Here is a 17,457-nt window from a genome sequence, read left to right on the forward strand (position 1 = left end):
AATCACTGTTAAATGAACAGTGTAGGAGGTTTAGTATATAGTAAATGAGCAAAGGAGACTTTTCGCTTTTGCTAAAGTTTCCAAGTGGGAAACACAAACCTCGTTCTTTATTTTTCTTTTTCTTTCTTTTCTCTCTTTTCTCCCTTTCGGCCGCACTCTCTCCTCATCATTTTTCTCTTTGTATCGTCTTCTTCCTCTCCCTGTCACTGACCATGGAGCAGAAGAAGGAGAAAGAGGCTTGCGGAACAGTGATGGATCTGCAGCAGATGCCGGAGGGTTGCATAGCCAACATCGTATCGTTGACGACTCCTGAAGAGGCCTGCCGCCTGTCGTTGCTCTCTAAGAACTTCAAGTTAGCGGCGGAATTCGACGCCGTTTGGGACAAGTTCCTTCCGCCTGAGACACCCACGATCCAGTCCCAGTCCGGCGAATCTGGATTATTGGCCGCCTGATCCAAGAAGGAGCTTTACCTCGCTCTCTGCAACAGACCTGTCCTCATCGACGACGGAGGTGGCTGAGCTTCTTCTTGTTGGCTGGCTTGAAATCAGTGGGAAACTTGAAACACGCATGTTGTCCCCATCGACTCTGTACAAAGCTTACCTTGTGGTCAAGTTTGCTCGAAATGCTTTTGGATTTAAACACCTACCTGGGGAGGTCTCTGTAGGTCTGGAGGGAGGAGAACGTACTAAGCAGACTCTGCTTCTTCACATCGATGGAAAACTACGAAAGAGAGATGGCTTACTCAAAAGAGAGGGGTGATGCCGAAGGGGACACAGTGCGTGAAGTGGTGATCAATGACGACCGATACCAGAGGGAGAGCCCCGAGTGGTTGGAGATTGAGCTCGGCCACCATATTTTTTCAGGCCACTTATTTGGGTAATCTTCGTACCCTTTTTGGTTTAAAAAATTGGTTGTTGTGAATTGGAAAGCCTATACTTGTTTTATTAGTTTGGGAACTGAAGTGTATAGAATTATAAAATTGTGAAGTTTTGGAGAAGTTGGAGGTCGTGGAGTTGGTTTCGATTGAAGTTGATTTTGGGTTAAATTGATGGTGAATGACAGATTATACAAACATACTGTTGGATTAGTCACCTATTAGTGCAGGGAATGATTGATTGGTAAGGGCAAAGTGACCATATAATTGCTATTATTGTTTGGTCAAATTAATAAATTTATGGAGTTTTTAGTTGTAATTAGAATGGTTTCAATTTTATATTCGATGGTGTTTATCGGATGTTGGATTTTGATGAAATTGGCAAGTGAAGAAGGGTTGAAAACGGTGTGGAGAGGAAATTGTTAGTGAGTGGACTTTTGTTTAATCATTGATTTTTTGGAACATCAGGCCATCGTTTTTACTTCAAATTTTAGTATGTTGAACGTATGACAATTCCGATGACATTGTGAGGTGACAGGCGAAGATCTGACCGTGGGATAGACGTATAAATTCGATCCGACTGTTAGCTCGTCGTTTATTTATATTTTGAGTTATTGGCTAAGTTAAGGCCGTATTGGATTAGGTGATCGACGGGATGATTTGGCGGACGATTCGTAAAATCGTGGTTGTGCTGCTAAGAAGACGTAGCTGGATTGGAGGTGAGTAAACCGCACATGGTTCATTCACGAACCGAAGTTCTAAATATTTATATTTAATGCTATAATATTTATAGCTGTTAATACATGTGCGAATGACTTTATACATATTTTATTTTTGATAAAATATACGTGTTGTTGGGTTGTGTTGAGTTATTGTTGAAAAATAACATATTGTGAGAGGTGTTGAGTTTATTGTTGAGAAACAATATATTGAGAGAAGTGTTGAGTTTTATTGTTGAGGAACAATAAATTGTTGAGTCATGGCATACTATCAGGGAACCACGCTCTCGCGCCGGGTGGGTGGAACTGATAGTATTAAATCGTGAACCACGCTCTCGCGCCGGATAGGTGGAAACGATCAGTTAGAGCTCTAGTCTGTCTGCCAAATGTTGAGTGACCTTATGAGAGAAATTGAGAGTAACTCATAAGTGTCTATATATATATATATATATATGAGAGTGAGAAAGTGACGTGGTTTTGGGGTGATCTTATGAGAGAAATTGAGAGTAACTCATAAGTGTCTATATATATATATATATGATAGTGAGAAAGTGACATGGTTTTGTTATTGTGATATTATTACAATTTCTTTTGCTTGAGTTGAAATTGTTATATTAAATTTGTGCAATCCTTTCGTTTACTCATACGGGCTGTCAAGCTCACCGGGTTTGTGTTGTTGCAATCCCGGTACACTATTTATATTGTGTAGCGGGAAATCCTACAGGTCAGGAGAATCGAGAAGGTGATCAGGTTGCTTAGAGTAGTGGTATTTGAGTTACAGCATTATTGTGAGTTTCGTTATGTTCATTTCGAACTTACCAATTTGGAATTTGTGAGTGTGCTGTAATAAGAAATTGAGGAGTTGGGTAATGTAATATTGAGTGGTGTGAGGCGTGTTACTCTGAAAGAAAAAATTTAGATTGGTATTTGTTTTTTTAATTATTTCATGTTTCGGATTTGAATTTATTATTCAAAATTCTGGGCGTGACAGAGAAAGAGTGGTTATACTGTTGAAGAGCAGAAACAGCGTTGTGAACTTCATCTCCAGAAGGAACAGGTCCAAGAACAACGTCATCAAGAAACCCATGGGCGTTCTCAACATCTTCACTCCCGTCCACAGAAACCCAATCGAAATCATCAAACTGAGGTGAACTGGGCTAGTTGGACCCACCGGAACTAACAGAAACAGGCACCAAGATTCACAATCAAACACAAAGTTTCAAAATTCACGAACGCAAACCCAAACCCAATTTCCCAAAAGATGAAACAAACAGTCCCAAAGGCAAGAATTTACATACTGGGGAAGTAAAATCGGTGTCACACAGGCCCTTCCTCCTCCTGAAGAGATGCAAAAATGACTCAGCCAACCGACTCTTTTTCTAGGTATTGTTGAACCCGCCCAAATCCTCGATATCGGGTTAGGAGAAACCCAAAAGCGTCCTCTTGGAAATGAGGGTGTTGGAGTGAGTTGACTTGATGTTGGAAGGAAACGCTCTCACTGTGGAAGGGATTAAAGAGCGAGCGGAGAGCAAGGCGGCTTCGAGCAGAGAAACAAGAACAAACGAGAGAGAGAGATGGAGGAGAGAGAAAGTGGATCTGGAAGACTCTTTCCTCCGTCATCGATCTTCGACCACCAAGGTGGACTCACCGCAGTCACCACCTTCTTCGCCTTCCTCCGACGAGTCAACGACAGACTGCACGTCCTCCGGCGACGACTAGAAGCAAGGTCACATAGTTCCGTTCAGTCCACCTTCGAGATTAGCCACAAAGAAAATGGGTCAGCGGGTGAGGTTTAGAGAGAGAGAGAGAGAGAGAGAGTTTCGGGGAAGAGAGGAGACAGGGGGAGGCGGGAAGAGAGAGAGAGATAGAGTTTCGGGGGAGGAGAGGAGACAGGGGGAGGGGGAAGAGACAGAGAAAGATAGAGTTTCGGGGGAAGAGAGGAGACAGGGGGAGGGGGAAGAGAGAGAGAGAGATAGGGGGAAGAGAGGAGACAGGGAGAGGGGGGAAGAGAGAGAGTGGGAAGAGCAGAAAAAATGGCTGAGGTAGAGTGGGAAACTGATTGTTCAATTTTGTTCCCCGCCTACGCGAATTTTTTTAACTTAGTCTCTCTGCCATTTAAAAATTTATGATTCAAAGTATAGACATCAGCGAACAGTAACAACTGATGTTAAATATATAAATAGAAATCGGTTTTTTAGAAACTGATGTTAGAAAAACTTTTTACATCAGGTGAAATCTTAACCGATTTAAATGACGTGATGTCTATTAGCATTATTCTAGTAGTGTATCTTATGCTTAATGGGGTTTTCCTTTAGGGGTTAAAAGTGTAGAGGTGGACCTCAACACCCAAGTCGTTAGGATTCTAGGTGCAACCTCTAAAGACCATGACTGAAACTCTCAAGCAGACGGGTCGAAAAGCCAGATTGATTGGGCAAGGGATCCCAGAAGGTTAGGTCTTTTTTCTTGCTTTTGGTTCAGTTCAAATTTGTTTTCATTATCTTCTTACTTTGTCATTGAATCAACCATTTAGGGTACATATTCATTGTCATTGGTACCTTTTGCATGGCTCTGGTTAAAGACTAAGATTCTTATTCGAGCGAGTTTTTCTTTTAAGTAATGTGAAAAATGAACAACAAGACTACTTTTTAGGTAGTCTAGTGAGTTATAAAGTAAAAAAAAAAAAACCGTCTTTTAATTTATAAGTAGAATACAAATGATATATCTGAATATGAAGAATGGTGTGGTTAGGCACATAGAGCTTGTTTTGATTACCCATATTAGTCAATCACAACATCCTGGTTTTCTTAATGGACTTTCTTTTCAGGTCTTCCCATTAAAAAAATTGTGCTCTTGCGTATCGGATCTCATAACTGAAAAGGCGTGTCACAACCCAACCTTGAGTCATGACTAAGGTGGTGGTTAAAAACTGTAATCAGAGTAAGACTTTTTTTTTATGGTTAAATTCTAATCTTTTTGGGTGAATAAGTCTTGAGACTCTTGTGATCACAAGAGTCTCAAGTACTTATTCCTCAGAAAAAATTTGTTATGTTAAAGTTCTGTTTCATAATTTGCTGGAATTCTTCGAAGTATGAACATAAACTATAATATTCTGTGTCTTCTTCTTACAAAGCTTTACGGCAAATAAAGCTGCATCATGTCTTTGCCTATTAAAAGTTGATGCTCAAGTGAAAAGCTGATTTGAAACTAGCATTTGAGCTATACTTACAAAAATTCTCTACTTTGTGCACACCAAATTATATCCTCAATTTTACTCTTTTCCTTAAATGCTTTCTTGTATCAAGTTCTCAATTTGTGTTTTGGTTTGAAAAGTCTGATTTGAAATACACTTTTGTGTCACTTTCGTTGAGTCAAACTTGGAACCAAAACTTTAATTATTGGGCCTATATTAAAACAAAGTTCTTTTCTTTCTCTTTTCTACACCCTTTTGAATTTTACGACTGCTGATATACATGTTCAACATACTTGCTGACTTCTTTCCTACCTTGCAAAAAAAAAAAAAAAAAAAACTGATTTTTGATTTACCCTGCACTACGTTTTGAAACAAAGCTTCTCAATTGTGGAATTCACTTGAAGCAAAACTTCATTCTTTGACTACAACTACATTGAAGTTACGAGTTTACGAACTCAAAAATAGATCACTCAATGAAGGTTTGCCTGGATTAATAACTAATAGATGCTCTTGGCTTTGAAGTACTTATGACGTTTTAGCCTTGTCCACTTACCAAAAGCCTTGGCAATGACTTTCTGATCTGAACAAAATCTTTTAGCTATGCACAGTTGGTCATTTTCCCTTTTTTTCCTACAAGAGGTTGCTTACAGTAAAGAGACTTTACATGTTAAGTTGATGCCAATTTCAGTTTTTGCTAATGAAAAAGTTGATCTCTCATACTTTCAAATCAAAGTATGGGTAAACTTTTCATTTGTTTTAAGTCTAATTCTTTTATCTGATTACCCTTTTACTCATGGTTTGTGAACTCGAATTTGTATGTTGTTGAAAGTCTAGCTATGCCTATGAAAACCAACCATTACTTCAATGTACAAGGTTTATATATATGTTTACTGATTTGGCTTTTCATTAAATTTTATATGGATTATTTACTTGAGATCAAATTTTACTCCCTGATCATGCCCCTTGTTATTCGCAAAATGATTAACTAATCCTTTTGATATAATAAACTGATTTCAGTGGGAGAGGAGAGGCAGCAACCAATGCACCCAAGCGGATATTGATCAAGTGCGAAATGAGTGGGGGAAGTTTGTTGTCAATACATATGTGCATGAGCCATGAAGTAGCGCGTTTGTTGCTGGTCCATTTTTGCTAAGGAAAGCATCTTTTTTTGTGCTCATTGTCATTCACCATGTGTTGCATGTTTTGGAACAATGGTTATATATGTATTAGCTTTTTGATGTCCCAAGTAGATGGGCATGCACTAGAATGCTTTTCTTGTTTAAAATGTTGGGCTCAATGATTAGTGGTTTGCAATGTTTATATTTGATGGTTTGCAATGTTTATATTTGGTATGTAAATGGATCAAATGCACAATTATACTATATATAAAAGATGAGTCCACTGTTCATTGAGCGTTACTGTTCATTCGTGGGGAAAAAGACGATTATGGCCTCATTTGGATTTTTTTTACGCCTCTGCCACTGACCTATGTTTTTTTCCTCTCTCTTCTTCCAGAAGCCTCCTATACCGACTTTTTAGCTCTGTCTTTTCTTCCTCTCGCTCCTTTCACTCCCTCAAACGACTGCCTCCTCAACTGCGGCTCTTCCTCCAACGCCACCTTCTTCAACCACTTCTTCATCGGAGATTTCAATTCCGGGTCGGGTTTTGTCTCCACAGGCCGGTCTATTTCAGTCACCAACAACAAAATCCCACCTCCAAACTCACCCTCTCCTTACCACACAGCAAGAGTTCTCACCACTGCTTCAAGCTATAGCTTAAGCATTAGGAAAATTGGAACTCACTTGGTAAGTTTTCATTCCTCACCGTTTTCGGCTCATGGTTTTAATTTGGTTGAAAACTCGATAGTTGGTTTTGTAGTCATTCGTCAAGGAGCGGTTCAAATCGGATTGGGCTTTGCGGAAAACAAAAGAAGGCTTGCTATTGTTCAGTTTATTCTTCTGAGATATAGTTGATAACTCTTTCAAATAGGTATTGTATTTGATTTACATATGTGTGATTCAGTATGATTTAAATATTGTGATTAAGTGTTTGACTTTGCGATTGATCTCAGAATTTTATTGTTGACTGGTTGCACCATTTGGTGGTACAAAATCAGAAAGTATTGGGGATATTACTTTTTGATTTATTGAACTTTTGTCATGATTGAGTTGCATGTTATCATGCACTTTTTGTTGTGATGTTACTTTATATTACTCATATTTTAGAATTTGCAGTCCATAAATAATAATCCCTACCTCTTGATTTCATAAAAGCTGAAAATTGATCTGGTTTTCATCTTTTGGTTTTAATGGTTTTCACATTTTACTGATAATGTATGCTTTAGATATGAAATTTCAACCTCCCTCTTTATTATTTTCCCATGTTTGTCAAAAAGTTTTTTTTTTTTTGGTGTGGAGTGGAGAATTTGTATATTACTGTATTCACTATTAAGGATCAGCAAATGGGACGCAGGTCAAGAGTGTCAGGAATGCCTCCATTTGGGGTATAATGTGGGAGCATGGATTTAGTTGTTTTGTTTTGATGCCTTAGCTGAAATATAACCAAATTAGGATAACAACGAAAAATTATATAACATTACTCTTCTCTTCAGTTTTATGTTTTGTGCTACTGTTCTTTCATTCTAGGCTTTGAAGTAACTTAGCTTCTCAGGTATGTATATCTTCATATATATATATATATATATATATATATATATATAAGAGGCAGGTGAATTGGATGCTATGTTGTTCTGGGTTCTTATCAAAAAGTCAGACTATGAAGTGTTATTAGGTCTGTTGAGTTGAAGTGTTTGTGGGTTCAAAAGTGGATGCTTTTCCTCTGGCTATGCTTTCCTCTTTTTAATTATTTTTTATTTTTTTATATTTGGGGGTTTTCCATTAATTTACATGTGAAAGAAGATGCACTGGTTTTTTTTTTTTCCGATAGAAAAGTGTAGAGTGAAGATTGAATTTTTACAGAGATTAGGGGATTAGTAAGCTTCTCGATGAATACTTGAATCGAAAGATCTTCAGAGACTTTTGGTGCGGTTTCCTGATTCTAAACTCCATGGTTAGCTTGGAAGACTGCCAACAATTGAGATGCATTCATTCTTTTGGCCGCTGAGCTCACTTTTCTTCTTTTTTTGAGGTCCCTTCTGTCACAGCTTGACTATTGTTTATAACTGGGGCATAGTAACATAGTGAATTCACTCGGGGTGTTGGGTTATACTTACTATTGTATCATGGCCGGTATTATTGATGGTAGTGCCACTCACAGCCTTGCCATGTAATATCATTCTTTCAATTATTTTTATTTTCATTCTTTTCTGGTATTATTTTATTAATGTGTATCTCACTTCTGTAAACATTGAAATTGTTGTTTAGTTTGTTCTGCGTTAAATCATAGCATAGAAATATCGAATTATTTTATTTTCATGATTAATATGGTTATGTCTTTACTTTAATAGTGATTGATTTCTGAAATCCAAATAATCGTCGTTTTGATTGAGTTTTGTGTGTTTACCTTGATAGTGATTGATTCAAATTAGAATAAGTTAAATACCTTTGCGTTGATAGTGGCTGCAATGGAAAGAAGAAGAAGAAAGAAGAGGCCTTTACCGTTGACAAACTGTTGCTGGTGTAACTGATGAGCATACAAGTCTTGCCCACCGCTCCATCCCCAATTGTCACCCACTTTATGAACCTGGACGCACTCATCTCCTCCTTCCAATTTTGCCTCTTCCTTCTTCAACTACAAAGACCCATTTTCAGATTGAAGGGTTTTTTAATCCCCATAACCCAAGCATGTTTGACACCAATAGAAAGAGAATGAGAGAGAAATGGACAGAGAGAAACAGAGGGGTTTGAAAGGAAAGAATCGGGAGGCTGGGCCTGAAGAAAGCCAGCTCTTGCCAGCTATAATAAGAGTATTATGATATTGCTACACTGTGTACCAAAATGACTCAATTCCTGGCCCCATTTCAAAGTTTTTCAACCCTTTTTCTTTCTATCCCAGTAATTCTGCAATAAAAACCCTTTTTGCAGTTTTTCTTTTATTTCAAGGTACCCTGTTAAGAAATCAAAGATCACAGCCACTGGTCTTTTTTAATTTCAATTTCTTTACTGTCTTGGGAATAAAGTTTTATCGTTTGTGTTGTTACCTTGATAACGATTGACATTGAGTCGGGTTTGGTTACGGCAGTGTGTTCCATTTTGAATGCTTGATATTGTCAATTGTGTGCTTTGCAAGAAGTTCATAATAGGAAGTTGTGATACAAAGCTCCTAGAACTGCTGGATTGTAGAGATTGCTCAACTCTTGGGCGTTGTATGCTTATGTAAGGTAACTTTTTTTCCTTCTCCAACTATGTATGAACTATCAAAAGTTGTACGATGTTTTGGTATTGCGTACAAGTCATGAATGCTATCTGTACACAAATGGTAGAAAGCAATTAGAGGCTCAGAGGTTAGTATGAAGCTTATGATTACATTGATGAGTGGATAAATTACTGTTAGGTTTGAATAAAAGATTTATATTGCTGCTACTAGCAATAGATTTATGTATATCTATGATTTCTTGATATTTCCAGGTCCATTATTAAGCGACAGCAACTGCAGTTCATAAAAATCGAATCAGTCTGGATCCTATATTTTTGACAGCTGAAGCTTCATCTGGATGTTTTTATGCAGTCAATAGGCGTGGTCAGGTGTTACTTGCCACTGTAAATGAACAAACAATTGTACCTTTTGTTAGTGCTCAGGTATGCTTTTGAATCAATTTGTACTTTTTGCTACTGGAAAAAAGAAATGATTCTGATTAAATTGTTGTTTGGTGATTTACAGTTAAACAATTTCGGACTCGCAGTTAGTCTTGCCAGAAGAGGAAATCTTCCTGGTGCTGAAGACTTGGTAACAATTGCAGTTAATTTGACTATATATTAGCACTTTAATGTTAATTAATTATGGTCACAACAAACACTGTAAGAGATCGTAATACCATTAATCACAACAAACACTAGATTTAATAGACTAGGGTTCCCATCTCACGAGTGCACTTGGTGATAACTTAATACTACATTGTGTGGCTGTCTTGCTCAGGTTGTCTAGCAGTTCCAAGAATTGTTTTGAAACATTGTTCTTCATTTATATGATGTGCAATCTTTGTAGCAAGAACTAATTTGCTCATCCAATTTTCTTGCACGGTGTTCCTGTGCAAGCTGGGCAAACACCACCATTGTTGCAATACTTTGGAACTTTGTTACTATAGGAAAACTCAACACTTTTGAATCATTGGAATTGCCATGTTTGGTTGTAAATCAAAACAAGAAGCATCTTTTGGAGAATTGGCTAGCGGAGGACAAGCTTGAATGTAGCGAAGAGCTAACTTTTTCGATAATTTCAGGACGACAAAGTTTCTAGATGAAGAAATTGAAGAGGACAAGATGTTCTGGAATCAGGAGGCTCTTAAAGAGGTAATATTTTTTTTCTCTCTTCTCTTTCTTTTTTCGAAGTTTTGTTTACTGTAATTTGTACTACTGTACACTGTTTGTAATTTACGTTCATGAATGGATATTGTGGAAGGAGGAAGAAGATGATAACTATGAAGTGGAGCTGAAAGTTACTGATTTGTTTGATAATGACTTTGTGAAAGATGTGAGTTCTCTTCTACCAAGGCTCAAATTGTTTACTTTAATTTCGAGTTTTCTAGCATTTCAGAGGAAATATGTGAGTTCAAATTACCTCTATCGATTTGTTTGTGCAATTGATTGGGAACTAAGCTGTGATTATTTTGAGCTGACGTCGACAGATCTTTGTATTTCCTTTGATTATGTATTTTACAAAATAGCTTATCCCTGAAGTCACCAACTGATGTGTATAAGAAATTATGCTGATTTTGGGGGTTTTACTGATTTTGAATCAATTTGGCATCTTACAAATGGTGAGCAATGTTCAATTAGAATTTAAGCTCCAAGCATACAGTGCTATAGTCATTGCTGATAAGGATTGCCTAAGGATCTATTAGACCCTATTTAAAATTTTGACATCATAAGTCGTATTTAAAATTTTGACATCATAAATGCACTTATGATGTCAATCCCTATTTAAAATTTAGAAAAACCTCAGTAGTGAAATGGCGCATTTGATACATGCATATAGAACTTTGCCAAAAATACCAATTTACAAATTAAAAGGTTTTCTGGTGTGCATGCATTTTAATTAGTACTTGGAAATTGGAAGTACAGAATATCTCTTGCAAGGCAATAGATTGTGTTAATATTAATTATAGCTGGCTTAATACTATCAGTTCCTAAGCTGGATTGAGCGATGCTGTGATTTGGTGTTGAAGCATCTTTCAGTCATGCAGAAACAAAGGTGTGTTGCTACTCTCTTAATACACTATTTTTCTGTGGCTCCCCAAATGTACTAATGCATATTATGACACTTCTAGATGCTGATGAAAAAAGTTGATGCATTGATGAAAGCCATGGAGCAGAGTCTATAGAAATGAAGAGAGAAACCGTAGCTAAAGATAAAGAAGCTGCAGCAGCCAAGGTGGATGCTGACAAAAAGAACATAATTATAAACTCATCTAAGAGGTTATAATTACTTTTCAACAGCCTCAATACCATTCTTTCCTTTTGTATGATGCTTCTGTAGCAGCATCCCTTTCAAATATTAAAATTTTTCAGATCTGATCACCTGAATATATGATTGATTTTATAATGTGGAGATTTAGTGTTTATGAGCAATGTGTCCTATTATGATCATACGACAATAATTCCCGCAGCAAAGCGCGGGCACGCTTTCTAGTTTAATTAAGGAATGGGATATGTTCAAATAATCAGACAACAGAACAAATATAATGATAACTGCCTGTTGTCTGAATGACCAAAAATGGGGACATATCACACTGCAATCATTCATATCATACATCGGTTTTTAACAAATCACTGTCTTCTAATCTACACTCACACAACAGAAGCAATTAAACTCTGTTGTCGCAAAGTTAATCAGACAACAGAAGAAATTGAATTATGTTGTCCCAAAGTTAATCAGACAACAGATATAGTCCAAGAACTGAAGTTTGAATATTAGTCAGACAACACACAAAATAAAAGTCTGTTGTCTGAGAAGCTCAACATACAACAGCTTCAAAACTAGCACTGTTGTCTGAAGGCAGCGCCACAACTGCCGCGCAGGTGCGCCTGACATCTGCCGAGCCATCTGTCGAGTATCACACAACACGTTTAACACATAAACGTTGTCTGTATGTTTCTCAGACAACTGTGTTCCACCGTTGTCTGAATTTTCAACAAACAACGGCTCGGTCTACAACGGTGGTACTCCAAATCAGACAACAGTTTCTGCCTGTCGTCTGATACGTTTTTTGGCATAATGATTCCAGAATGCTAATTTCATTAGCAAATGATGCCTTTTTCCTTTTGCAGCAATATAGGATATAAAAATATATAAAGTCCTACTAACCTTCTTCATAAACCCGGCTACTGCTACCGTTCAACAATTCTAGTGTTATCCATGGAAGCTTTCCTCACACAGAACCAGATACCAAAGTATTGTGATTGATTCTTGATATTCCACAATCTCCAACCTAAAGAGTAAATAATTCCAAGTACAGGTCAAGAACACTGAATCAATAATTCCAAGTACAGGTCAGTAACAACTAACAACAACACATGACAGCGTCCAATTTGAATCCATAGAATTGAGGTAAGAATGCACAAAAGAATAAGAATGCTTTGTCTTTTGGCTCTCTCAAGCTACTGCCTAGATGGCACATAAGAGGGTCTGTGCTGCATTTATATATAATGCCAGTGCTTCTGAATATCAGTTTATGGAAAATCAGAGAATTGGTAATGGCATTTTTTATAATGTGTGACCTAAGAGAGAGAGTTTCAAGACTAAATTAAGAGAGATGACACACTTTTTCAAAATTTAAACTTAAAAAAAAAACAGTATAGAGTTGAAGAAAGACGGGATTTGCCTCAAAAATATCTATATATGTATACACTATGTACGTATATACATCTACTTAGTTTCACTACCAACTAGGAGTTTACACAATGGTATACATGCATAAACATCGTACATATAAACCACAACAAGACAATAGCACATATATGTTTATTGTGATCCCAGGAAGAGTCTAGAATTACTTTCCTCAATTGAAAAAGTTATACTAGCAACCGGCAGGGCATCCTAAGTTGAGATTTCTCAGCCTAAAGTAAACAAACACTCAAAATGAGACACGAACTAGAACCTTACAATCTGCATTAAAACCACCTTAGCAGGACCTATGTCCAAATGTAAAATCTCACTTGCTACACTCCTTGAAAAATTTACAAAATAAAACTAAACAACCTCAAGTATCTACTCTAAAAATATCAAGTCAAAAGAAGAGCCAAAACTAGTCCAAATAATTTTCCAAAAACGACCACTATTGCTGCCCAGAAATAAAACTATCACTATCAATGGGAATTCCAAAAACTCCATAGGTTTCAATACCATCTTAAAATTATTGAAATTTAACAAAACCATTTAAAAATCAACAGTTAGAACACGTTAAAAATTTGAGAGAAAAACCATCATTCCATGAACCCCAAAAGTTTCTCTTCAAACCACAACATAAACAAATCTCTCCACTTAAACAGGCATGGTTCAGATGATCTTCGAATTTTATAAAAATAACTATAAGATATAAATTCTTGAAAATTTGTAAAAACAAACTAAACACAAAGATAAACATCACACAAAAATTTGATGACTGAAATCAATCATTTGGCCTTTCAACTGACGACTGCAAGGCATTCTTTAATTCTGTCGGCAGAAAATCCTGTACCTCTATCCCAAATTGAGAAAATCATGTAGACTTCAAAACGAATTGGACTTTTATGTAATTTTAACAAAAAGAACGACTATGACGTCTATTTTAACATATAAAAAATTCTAGCCAAAATACGAAGTTTTTATACAGGAACACATTGGCAAAGGTCGTACAGCACAATATAAACAGAAAACCCAGATTCTCCCAAACCAAACTTAATTCTCTTTTCAAAATATAATGCAAGGGATACAAAAGGCAACAAGGAACAGTCAAACAACAGAAACTAATTAACCCTAAGAGGGAGATACCTTATTGTTTGTCAAAATCTTCTCCTCCCCCAAACTGCACACACGTCAATTATTTACCTAACTCATAGACAAAGTTTTCCTCAATTCCATTGCTAAATTAAGGAGTTCTAAAGTACAAGTAGTGGAAACATAATGAAGCACATCACCCTTACCTCTCTTGCGGCTAAATCCCTCACTTCTACGTATGTTTTCCTTCTCCAAAACTGTATTTACTTTGTTCCTGCAATTACAACGTCAAAACTATTTCAGTCAAGAATAACTTACTCTATTTCTTTTTCCCCTAATAAAGTTAAGGACTTAAATAAATATATAATTATATTTATGTTTATACATAAATAACTAACAAGTGCTACCTAGATGCCTCTAACGAACTAACCAAAAGGAAAAATAAATAATCAAAGAAAACAACCAAATAAACCAAGTTGCAAGAAAACATAACCCAACACGAGACATTACATTTACTGATACAAAACACTAGGAAGAGAAGAATTAAGGCTAATTTAAGATGTCAAGTGAAGGAGATGACGTGAATGGGTGGGTGGAAAATGTGGTTTGTTCATTGTCTCCACTTCCCTTCCATTCCATTCCATTCCATGTGGACAAAATTATGGGTGGGTCAGTGGATCTGAAGCCTCTACATGGGCGTGTGCTATGTCAGGACTCACAAGGTAGAAGCAAGGAAGAAGAATTAATTACTAAGTGGATATATGGACTGCAAAACCAACAAGAGTAATCAATTGATTCAATTCAAATGCCATCAAAAGTTCAAAACAGAATAACACTCCCTGCCTGGCTTCTGTAATAACATCACTTCCCTTTGAGAATAACAGATTAACAAAATAACATCACTTGTGATAATTCATACTAGCGTTCTTCATACATGCTCTACATGTGTAATAGATTTTTTTTTTTAAAGAAAAATTAAAAAAATAAATAAAATAAAACAGTTATTGCAGAGAGAAAATAGTGGGAGAGAAAAGTGGAGATGTGAAAATTTATTTTTTATTTTTTTTATAATAAAAATCCATTTTGAAATTGTCATATTTACCCTTGTGATTTAATTTGTTTTCAAAGTTTTTTAATCTTTCAGGGTTAAATCTGTCAAAATTTTTGATTTTGACTAACAAAGCCTCTTCTCGTAATAATAGTATAGATAATCATATATATTTATAAACATAACAATAGAATAAGCCAAGAACTGGGTTTATTCAGTTCCAGATTTAGAGCAATCACTAGTACAAAAATTGAATCAGACGACGGCTAAAAACTGTCGTCTGATGCGGAGGTAACTGTCGTATATCTCGCTGACGTCTGATGAAACACGATTTAGAGAACTGTCGTCTGAAGAACTCGGCATCTATGTCGATAGCATGTCGACAGGCTGTCGATAGCTTGTCGACATCATTAACTGTCGTGTGAACATCACTCAGACGACGGGCAACTTAAGAACCCGTTGTGTGATTGTGATTCAGAAGTCATTTTTTTCGTTATAACTGTTGTGTGATTGTGATTCAGAAGTCATTTTTTTCGTTATAACTGTTGTGTGACTGTTATTCACACAACTAAAACATTGATTGCATTTGTGATCAATATTAGTAGTCTCACACAACAGTTTTTATTGTATGCCTGTTGTGAACATTGTACGCACAGCAGAAAATGAAATCAAAATTACCATATGAATAGTAAATACCAATATATATCTAATATTGTTATAATCCACATAATTATACTGAAATGTATTACACAATATTGCCAAAAAGGAGCACTGTACTACTCCATGCCAACACCAAAATATGGAGCACATCTATACAACTCCACTAGCAAAATAAGTGAAGAAATGCACTTGAAATTGTCACTTTGGAGCACAAAAATACATTTCTAGCCTATTTCACTTCACAGCTTCTAGGGCATGAGCAATTGCATACATTACATCTTGAGGATGTTCTTCAACACATAACCAAGATGATGCAGCCACCAGTAGCCCAACAAACTTTGTAAATAGCTAACCAAGATGATGGAGCACCTCCTCTTGCCAATCCTGAAGCAACTCCCATAAAACTTGCATTTTCTATAAAACCTCTGCAGTAGCAAAACGGACAGTATAATGGATATGAGAAAGTGCTTTGAAAAGGCCTGAATAGTCAGTCCCAAAGTCATGCTAAGCCAAGTAAAAAAATGTATCAACGGAATCAACGGAATCCGTATCAATGGAAATACCACATATTTTTCATGCTAAGCCAACAAACTTTTAAAATGTAGCAACAAATACTCATGCTAAGCCAAGTAAAAAAATGTATCAACGGAATCCGTATCAATGGAAATACCACATATTTTTCATTAAGAAACATTTGCATATTACAAAAACTAGCAACAGATTACAGAAACATATCTTGACTTTTTTACTGCTTGACATGGTCTTTCTACTCCGGTGGATCAGTGGATGTACCTGTGAGAAGTTGTGCCTTCTCAATTAGGCCAAATGAAGAAAACAAAGAATCAACATACAAAATTTCATTGTCCAACAGCCACAACTTTAGTAATAGCAACGACCTTCCACAAGAAATTTCTTTGGGACTTACACTTACCAAACTAAAGCCATGGACAACATTACAATGTATCATAGACTTCAAAAAGAACGGACATTCAGGTCCTAGATTTCCCAGGATATGTTGCAGTTGGTTTCTGACATAAGATTTTTCATGATAGTTGGACTTCATGATCTTACGCTTATAGCTAGTCAATCAATCAACAAGAGATCAACATTAGACACTTCACCCATTAACGCACTGAAGCTAACTTACAGAACATTTTAGAAAATTTACCTACCCTCCATTCCTCAGTGGATCCCCAGCATTTTTCTGTTCGAAAAACATCAAATTTACCCAGTCAACTATTTGTTTCGTTAATTGCAAAACACCACTCAAACTATTAGCATATGGATCATTGAATCATGAAACGCAGCAGTGGCAAACAACAAGTTAATTGGGTCATTTTATCAAACATGTAAAAAACCAACTAACGAGCAGGAAAAACAAACTAGAAAAACCAAGAGCAAAGAGCAGAGCAGAGCAGATTAATTCTCTAAGCTCCAAGAATTACAGTGAGGATTAGAACAAGCATTGTTAATTAGTACAGAAAAGGGTTCTCACTCACTCTCTTGGGAATTGGACTCAATGGACTTTTCCACTTCCAAGGCCTGAACCCATTTTGGGTGGTCTCCTCCAATGTCTCTCTGTGCTGCTCCACCTGCCAATTCACCAACCAAAGCTATATTCAACCAACACACCCACAACCTTATCACCAACTCCATCAAATACAGACTATATAGAAATCAGAGAGAGAGAGAGAGATACCAGATGAAGGGTGAAATCGTCAAATGGAGTTGAAGTAGTAGGGACAGGGAGCTTGGGGAAGGTAGTGTGCTCTTCGTCTTCCTGGAAATACTGGAAAAAATTCTCCTCCAGATTCATGAATTCCCCAAGAAATTCTCCTCCAGTCAAGAAATTCTCCACCATGGCTATGACGAT

At 36.7% G+C, this 17,457-nt stretch overlaps 1 protein-coding gene and 2 long non-coding RNA genes across 22 annotated transcripts; all 3 read left to right on the forward strand.

The window, feature by feature from the left end:
* Positions 1-72: 72 nt before the first annotated feature.
* LOC112185885 lies at positions 73-6,245 on the forward strand. 3 transcript variants are annotated; one of them, XR_005806775.1, is made up of 5 exons: positions 73-876; positions 1,518-1,593; positions 3,909-4,041; positions 4,418-4,530; positions 5,801-6,245. It is a non-coding gene; the product is annotated as an uncharacterized LOC112185885 (long non-coding RNA). The 3 variants fall into 3 exon arrangements; XR_005806776.1 differs by lacking the exon at positions 3,909-4,041 and having other exon boundaries at positions 75-876; positions 5,801-6,244; XR_002930509.2 differs by lacking the exons at positions 3,909-4,041; positions 4,418-4,530; positions 5,801-6,245 and adding an exon at positions 2,303-2,575 and having other exon boundaries at positions 78-876.
* A 71-nt stretch (positions 6,246-6,316) lies between these two features.
* Positions 6,317-6,700, forward strand: LOC121051741. Its single transcript, XR_005806774.1, has 2 exons — positions 6,317-6,588; positions 6,662-6,700. It is a non-coding gene; the product is annotated as an uncharacterized LOC121051741 (long non-coding RNA).
* Positions 6,701-9,027: 2,327 nt separating this feature from the next.
* Positions 9,028-11,502, forward strand: LOC112190771. 18 transcript variants are annotated; one of them, XR_005806767.1, is made up of 7 exons: positions 9,028-9,122; positions 9,370-9,540; positions 9,623-9,688; positions 9,878-10,251; positions 10,361-10,432; positions 11,023-11,152; positions 11,229-11,502. XR_005806767.1 is itself a non-coding variant. In XM_040514901.1 (7 exons), exons 2-7 carry the CDS (start codon positions 9,506-9,508, stop codon positions 11,233-11,235), a joined length of 282 nt encoding a protein of 93 aa, XP_040370835.1. In that variant the 5' UTR covers positions 9,028-9,122; positions 9,370-9,505; the 3' UTR covers positions 11,236-11,502. The 18 variants fall into 18 exon arrangements, 5 of the variants coding, with proteins under 5 accessions (XP_040370835.1, XP_040370834.1, XP_040370831.1 ...); XR_002932570.2 differs by having other exon boundaries at positions 11,085-11,152; XR_005806765.1 differs by having other exon boundaries at positions 10,431-10,432; positions 11,085-11,152.
* The last annotated feature ends 5,955 nt before the right edge of the window (positions 11,503-17,457 follow it).

The sequence above is a fragment of the Rosa chinensis genome, chromosome 2, assembly GCF_002994745.2.
Source record: "Rosa chinensis cultivar Old Blush chromosome 2, RchiOBHm-V2, whole genome shotgun sequence".
Classification (NCBI taxonomy): domain Eukaryota; kingdom Viridiplantae; phylum Streptophyta; class Magnoliopsida; order Rosales; family Rosaceae; genus Rosa; species Rosa chinensis.

What these genes read in the sequence shown, in the direction of transcription:
- LOC112190771 (XM_040514897.1), top strand. Translation starts at nt 9,506, where the DNA reads ATGAACAAACAATTGTACCTTTTGTTAG. An exon ending in ACAATTGTACCTTTTGTTAG is followed by an intron (nt 9,534 to 9,651) that starts TGCTCAGGTATG and finishes CGCAGTTAGTCT; the next exon opens with TGCCAGAAGAGGAAATCTTC. An exon ending in ATCAGGAGGCTCTTAAAGAG is followed by an intron (nt 10,252 to 10,360) that starts GTAATATTTTTT and finishes ATATTGTGGAAG; the next exon opens with GAGGAAGAAGATGATAACTA.